This window comes from Cornus florida, unplaced genomic scaffold (genome assembly GCF_030987335.1).
Source record: "Cornus florida cultivar Cherokee Brave unplaced genomic scaffold, ASM3098733v1 CherokeeBrave_3.0.0_Hap2_Chr01, whole genome shotgun sequence".
Classification (NCBI taxonomy): Eukaryota; Viridiplantae; Streptophyta; class Magnoliopsida; order Cornales; family Cornaceae; genus Cornus; species Cornus florida.
This window is the reverse complement of record NW_026775571.1, coordinates 104,875,578-104,883,563: the sequence shown is the minus strand read 5'-3', so window position 1 is coordinate 104,883,563 and position 7,986 is coordinate 104,875,578. Positions and strand designations below refer to the sequence as shown.

The 7,986-nt window shown below is 33.0% G+C and overlaps 1 protein-coding gene across 2 annotated transcripts; it reads left to right on the top strand.

The window, feature by feature from the left end:
* Window positions 1–2,063: 2,063 nt before the first annotated feature.
* LOC132311612 (F-box/kelch-repeat protein At1g30090-like) lies at window positions 2,064–4,343 on the top strand. Of its 2 annotated transcripts, none has more exons than XM_059809620.1 (2): window positions 2,064–2,241; window positions 2,421–4,343. In XM_059809620.1, the coding sequence occupies exon 2, from the start codon at window positions 2,963–2,965 to the stop codon at window positions 4,178–4,180; it is 1,218 nt and encodes a 405-aa protein (XP_059665603.1). In that variant the 5' UTR covers window positions 2,064–2,241; window positions 2,421–2,962; the 3' UTR covers window positions 4,181–4,343. The 2 variants fall into 2 exon arrangements, with proteins under 2 accessions (XP_059665603.1, XP_059665597.1); XM_059809614.1 differs by having other exon boundaries at window positions 2,332–4,343.
* Window positions 4,344–7,986: the final 3,643 nt, after the last annotated feature.

Sequence of the window (7,986 nt, the reverse complement as noted above, 5' to 3'; positions counted from 1 at the left end):
AATGACTTAAAATTAAAATTATTAAATAATACTGCATATACACTCGTATATATACTCAATATTCTTATCATTCAGATCCAATGCGGGACAAGAATGCACCTCTAACAAAAAGCCTATAAGAAATTCATTTTCTTGCTTTCATGCAAAAATAGGAGAAGGACTCGTGAGTAATGCATAAATGAGTAACTCGAGACTCCGTTAAGACAAATTTGAAATTATTTTCTAGTTAAAATTCTATCTTGAAAACAATCATACCCTAACATTTTTTAATTAATTTTTTTATTGTTACTAGAAATGTATCCATATAATCTTAATAGTTAATATATATTATGTAATGATGTAATCACTCTCTTTTCTTCATCCTATCAAAACAGCCAACTGCTATTTATACAATTTAATGACATGCAACACAAACTTGCTTGAAAAAGATGGAAAAAGAAAAGGAAATCCAACCTAAAAACACATGTCCCAATTGATTTTTCCTACTTCTCCTTTTCATTTGTTCTAAAAATGCCCTTTTTGGAGTTGTAGTTATGGAGTACTAAAGTGCTTTCAATTTATTAGCTTTTGCAGGCAGTCTGTTTGCACAAATCAGTAATCTTTTGTTGCAGAGATTCCGGTGACTGGAATTTTTGTTAGAACTCATTTTAGTATTTTTCAAAATTGTTTATATACAATAAAGAATTCCGTTCATATAAAATAAAGATAAAAATAACGGCGATAATATATGCAGGAGTATAAATAATAAAATAATTCTCATAAAAATTATATTCAAGATCTCTCAGGTAAGATTTAAATTTTTAATTTTAAATTCAAAACACCCCTCCAATATTTCCAAACATAATAATTATATTTTTAATCCTATAATTGAAAACTTAACCACCCACCGTTAATGGGAACAGGGACATAGCTTTCGACGTGTTCCTTAATAGCTGAGAGTTGAGACCACAAAAAAAAAACTTTTTGACATTGTGGCATGAAAACAATAATAGTGACTGGTCTGTCACTATAGCTAAATTGATGACCTGTCATACAATGTATGGTGTATTATACGGTGTATGTATCAGTGTTTTTAATAGTAATAATTTAATAAATTATCCAAAAAAGAGTATTCTTATTATTTATCCATTTCCTGGTCAATTACCTCAGCCTCAAATTAGGTGTTTTACCGGGTATTCATCCATATTTCATGAAAATCTTACGAACATGAATACAAGAGAAAAAGCCAAAAAAAACTAGCTTTAGGCACATTACTGGCGCGTCTCTTACACGCTCCAATTCTCCAGGAACAATTCTTAATCTGTGTGCCTTTTATTTATTTATTTATTTATTTTATTATTTTTATTTTTTTTCACAAATTAAGTGAGCTGCTCCAAATTTTCTAATTTGGGATCAAACATGAAATACCTAAATCACTTTTAAAACACACAATTTAAATTTAAAGAGTATCCTATACTCATTCTCATTTATATTTAAAAATTATTGAACAAGCTAAACTTTAGAGTGTTCCAAAGTTCCATTAGAAGTTGAATGATTAAATCATTAATTCTTAATTAATTGTGATAGGACATGACTTGGTGTTTCAAAGTTGGATTAAAATTAAATGATTAAATCACTAATTCTTGATTAATTGTGATAGGACATGACTTAAAAACATATTTTTAAATTATGTAACAAATTAATAGGCATTATTAATTTAAATAATATAATCTCTTCTCTAAGAGAATATTGAATGTTCAAATTATTATATTAGAGACAAATATTGATATAATAGGCAATAAAATAAATTAAAGATTCTAACACTAAATCTTATTGAATTTTAGTTAATTATTTATCGAGGAAAAAACCTTCTCCAACAATTTATAATAATACTTTACTTAAATAGTTAATCTGATACAACAATGAAACTATATTATGGCCCTCTCCCCACATTATGAGGGAAATTATTCCATCATGTGAAGGAAGTGTCCCCAATATATATATATATATATATTCGAAAGAAGGTTGTCTAATGTAGGCACGCACGCACTCTATAGGCGCGTGAGAAGTGTTTCCCTTTGAAACATGAAACAATGTTTGCCACAGAGATTTGAGGCCGGACAGATAAAAAAAAAAAACTATTTCTTTTGAAGAAGAATAGTCCGTCTTCCGGGTCATCATCAATCTTATACCCAAGAAACCAGAGCTGTAATCGCATAAAGTTGCCATCTTTCACACAACTTCTCATCTATTTTTATATCTGTAAGTTCATGTATCAGCTCTCTCTCTGTTTCTTATTTGTGATAATGAGTTTGATTTCTAAATTATAGCGCCACTCATGTTATGCTACAGGGTTTTTGAGGTATTGATTCATAGAGGCCATTCAAAACCCATGTTATCTGATCTATGAATTGGTCTTTTTCTTTTGTGGGTTTTTTCAGTTTTTGAACAATACAGATGAAAAGCTAGGCTGTTCTTGAGGTATTGCTATCTGGGGTTTTTGAAAACTGTCATAAAAGTTAGACTTGTGGAACCCCAAATTTAGTGTTTGGAGGCTGAGATGGAGGTGATAATTTGTTGATATATGGTATAGAGAGAGAGAACAGAAGAAAAAAAGTTTGTGTGTTTAAATTATATGTTGGTGGGTGGGTTTTCTAAATGGGTTATGTGTCTCCTTTGTGTGTTGTGATTTTTAAAATTGTCTATTATGAGATTATGTAGAAATTTCTGGAGAAGGATCTGGTGCTGGAGTTTACTTTTAGATTTGGGGATTCTTGTGTTTGCACAAAAACTTTGAAAGTATTAATCATGCAGAAATTTTAGAATAGATACCTTGCTTTGCATTAGGATCTGTGTGTTTCTTTGTGTTGGGGTTTCTAAATTTAGGCCCTTCTGGTGACATATCATTTTAAGAAAACCACATATTGGAACAAGGGTTTCTCTGTGTTTTTGAGGTTCTGTATATTGCCATTAATAGAGAAAGATGCAACGGATACGAGTTTCGTCCCATCAGTTGCCAGTGCACAAGTTAGGGGATTCCCAAATGACATTATCCCCAAAGTTTAGGTTTTCTTCCATCAAAACATCTTTGTCAGATCCTTCTTTAGAGTTGGAATTGTCTCTGAGGGGGGAGCCCCTCATTCCTGGCCTACCCGATGATATTGCTCTCAATTGTCTTCTCCGAATTCCGGTTGAGAGCCATGCAGCATCTAGGGCTGTTTGCAGGCGTTGGTATCTATTGCTTGGCAATAAGGAGCGTTTTTTCACCCGGAGGAAGGAACTTGGGTTTCATGCCCCCTGGCTTCATGTCTTTGCCTTCCACAAATGCACCGGAAAAATTCAATGGCAGGTTCTTGACCTGATCCATTTCTCTTGGCACACTATACCTGCAATGCCTTGCAAAGAGAGGGCTTGCCCCCATGGATTTAGGTGTGTTTCCATCGCCCATGAGGGGACTCTCTTTGTTTGTGGTGGTGTAGTCTCCGATGTGGATTGTCCCCTCAACGTGGTATTGAAATATGAAATGTGGAGGAACCGTTGGACTGCGATGAAAAACATGATCACTGCACGGTCTTTTTTTGCAAGCGGGGTGATTGATGGGATGATTTATGTGGCTGGAGGAAACAGCACAGACCTCTTTGAGCTAAACTCAGCTGAAGTCCTGGATCCTGGTAAGGGGATTTGGCAGCCGGTTGCAAGCATGGGAACAAACATGGCCTCATATGATGCAGCCGTTCTCGATGGGAAACTTTTTGTTACTGAAGGCTGGTTTTGGCCCTTTTATGTCGTACCTAGAGGTCAGATTTATGACCCTAGAACTGATAATTGGGAGACCATGGCTGCTGGGCTGAGAGAAGGCTGGACTGGGTCAAGCGTTGTGGTTTATGGGCAATTATTTGTGGTTACAGAGCATGAAAGAACGAAACTTAAGGTTTATGACACACATAGTGATTCGTGGGACACTGTGGAAGGACCTCCTTTACCAGAGCAGATATGCAAGCCTTTCTCCGTCAATTGCTGTGACTGCAGGATCTATGTTGTAGGTCGAAACCTTCATGTTGCTGTGGGCCATATTGTGAGGCTGAATCCAGAAAATACTCCTGATAAAAAGTGGAAGTTTTCTGTTCAGTGGCAAGTGGTTGATGCACCAGAAGACTTCTCTGACTTGACGCCCTCAAGCGCACAGGTTTTGTTCGCTTGACTTCTCTTGTGATGTTGTGTTTAGCTTGTTGTTACTTATATTGTAATTATATGAGAGTGTGAAAGTTGTATATTGATGATATTTGCAAAAAGGCTCTTATAGTGATTCTATTAGATGTATCAATTTACAAGGTTCTTTAATGTTAGATCCTTTTTTCCTCTCACTTTGTTATGCATGATGTGTTTCGGTACCTTAATTAACACTGCTGGTATTGATACCTTGTCGGATGATATTTCTTGTTTGCAAAACAGTATGGTAGTATTAATTTGATTTTTAAACCAGAAGTAATCTAATATTGGATCAGAGTTCCTTAACAAACTCATTATTGGCAAAAGTTCAGATCATGTTTCCATGTGTGGCTAATAATAAAAAGGTTCAGGATCGATATACAATGACGGTCTAGCTGAACTGAAAAACAATGCTATTGGATTATGTGAATGTTCTTATTGGTTTTTGAAATTTATCTTGTGACGAATTGAATGCTGATCAATTTGGGGGAAGAGAAAATAAATAAAAAAAAGGTAAAAAAAAACAAATAATCTTCCTGATTTAGTTGAGGCTTTTGATAATAAATACATATGCAGTTGCAGAGCGCATTTAGTTGAGGCTTTTGATACGGTGTTCTTGCAACCTGTGTTCTTAAATCTTTGGAAACTCTATACACATTTTTCCCTACATTTTGGAAACTTCATTTCCAACCGTTGATAGCAAATTCCATTTATTTCGATCTTGAAATGTACTTATTCTTTATCATATTGTCCATCAGGTTCATGCATTCTCAGTGTTTGCAATACTGGCCGGTTTTGGTACCCTTCTACTCAATTTAACGAAGCACCTTACATATTTTCCTTTATATGTAGGAAACTTCATTTTCAACCTTTGATAGCATATATCGTTTAGTTTTATCTTGAAATAAATCCTTTATCATACTATCCATCAGGCTGCTGCATTCTTACCGTGTTTGCAATACTAGCCAGTTTTGGTATTCTTCTATCCAATTCAACGCAGCACTATACCTTTTCCCTCTATGTAGGAAACTTCATTTCCAACCTTTGATATGAAATTTCATTTAGCTCTATCTTGAAATACGCTCTTTATCATACTATCCATCAGGCTGCAGCAGTCTTACAGTGTGTGCAATGGTAGCCGGTTTGGTATATATGAAGTAATGATATAGAAGAATTCAATCTGCCCCTTGTAGATGTTTGATAATTTTGGTGTTCTTAGGACAAGTGAAGATCTGTGGAATGAACAGATCAAAGATAATTATAATGCAGATGAAAATAAGCCCTGTTGACAGCACGAGGGATGATTTGTACAAACTCATCTGCGCTCAAGTCGCCATCTTTATACAAATTCATCCAGCTCAACTGTCATTTGCTTCTTTCCGGGGAAACAAAAATTTGCTTTAGTGTTGCTTTTAGTTAATTTCTTGACAGGAAAGAAGAACCAGCTGCAGTTTTTTGTGCAAAGCTAAATAGGTCCTGGCTCTGATCTACGTCGCGAAGAACTGTAATTATTTATCATCTTGATTGTGGTATTAGGAAATATAATTCTTTATTTATTACCTTGATTGTTTTTCTTTAGTGCTTGGACTGACTGCAGAAGAAATGAAGGAAAAATAGAGGAATTGAGACTTTTTAAAGGTAGAATTCTCATTGTTATGAGGAAATGATGGAAAAATAAGAGAACTGAGAGTTTTGAATGGGATTTTTCATTATTGTGAGTAGGTGCCAGATCTATGTATAGAAATCTCAGGCTCTTGTACATTATAAAAGCAAAATAGACAGTTCAAATCTCAAAATGGTAAATAGGTTTGGTTTCTAATGCACTCAACTATGTGGTGGATTCTTAATTACCATTATGGTCAATAACCTTGTTATTCATTGAATAAGTAGATGTGCCTATTATGTCCAGGAGTCAAAAATAATAAATAATAATAAATAAAAAAACAACTCTTGGGCCTGATTAGCAGCTGTTTTTTTTTTTTTGTCTTTTCTTTTCTTTTTCTTTTTTTTTCTTTTCAAATTGGTGAAAAACATAAACAAGTGTCAGAAGTACATTTAGTAATATTTGTTATGTTTCAATTTTGCATGATACCACATCTGCTTTAGAACCAAAAAAAAAAAAAAAACCAATGTATTGTATATATCATAAATTTTTACAATCTTCCAATCAATTTTTTAACATTGTTCAAATATGTTTTCGTTTCCAAATAGATTACAATATAACATAAGTACTTCTTCTATTTTTTATGAAATAATAATAATAAGTAGAAGTGATTGGCAGACGGGTCCTTAATGTACAAATCTGTCATTCTATTTTTCAACTTAATTAAAACTAATTTTGCTAAGGTTAAATTAAGATTAGTTAGACTCTGAGAGTTGACTGAGATAAATTTAAAATTACCAATATTTTAGTAGTATAATTAGTATAAGTTCGACTTCTGCATACAAGTCCAACTCAAATTGAAGCTAAGAAATTTGAGGACCTTGCTAAGAAGGAAAATATCTAATTAAATTAGTTGTTTAAAGAATTTTTCAAAGCTGTAAAAGAGGAAGTGTGAGGAGCCCATGGAGTAAAAAGAAAAATTATGAGATGTGTTGTTCCTACTATACAAACTTAGTTCTTGAATTTTGTAGGTTGAATAGATTCAAAGACTGAGCCCCTTTGAATATGAATTCATAGGTTGAGACGGTGTCGAGACTGTACAAACTCGAATTTTGTAGATTCTACGTAGGCCATATAGATCTGGATGCAAATGTTGACATTGTGCAATAGCAAACATCAGAAAAAAATAAATAAAAATGAAAAAAAAAAAAAAATTCACATGACAAGACTGTTAAGAACGGATGCAAATTAAATCACATAATACTTTTCAATAGGTATTGTGTTTCTGTTCTTACATTTCGTCTCTCACTCTCATTCCTACTATATGCAATTTAAATTTTATCGTTTTCGAATTCCCAACTCTCGCTCCCCCTCAGTTGTGTGTAAGCTACGGTGCATGATTCAAATACGGACCCCGCAAACACAATAAACCACCCAACTAGGCCTGTCAACGGATCGGATCGATCAAATCCATATCCGATTTGTTAAGCAAAAGAATTATCGGATTCGGATCACTAATGGGGTTCTTGGCCTGAATGTCCCAATCTATATCTTATTTAGCTCCAATTCAGATCGAATCGGATTCGAATTCGAATTCGAATTAAAATCATATTTACTAACATGTATAATTATAAAGTTAGAAGAAGCGGAGAATTGCTAATATACATAATGCTACATAATATAAGTATGCAATCAAATGAATATAATGATAAATAATTAATATATATAAATTTAGTAATATATAACTAATATATATAAAATTGATATATAGTATATTGTAAATTAGTTATTCTTTATTAATGAATAAAGGATATGTTATTATTAATATGTATATTATGAGATTTATTAGCACGTGGACGAGAACACCACATTATTGTATATATAATATTATGATTTTTTTTTTTTCTAGATTTTTCGGTTACCTCTAATACAATTTTAATAAGAGTATTGATATATATATATATATATGTGTGTGTGTGTAAAATTAATTCATATCTGATTTGTTAAATTAACGAATTATCGAATTCGAATCATTATTGAATTATTAAATTTTTTATTCAATCTATATGCAACTAATCGAATGGAATTCAAATTGAATCCGAATCAAAATTCGCTACATTGACAAGTCTACACCCAACTACTTGGACAATCCCAACAATACGACACTTAACTTATTCCAATTGCCAAGGACTAAT

Bases quoted from the DNA above. Each gene is read 5' to 3' on its own strand.
- LOC132311612 (XM_059809620.1), top strand. From the start codon at position 2,963: ATGCAACGGATACGAGTTTCGTCCCATCAGTTGCCAGTGCACAAGTTA.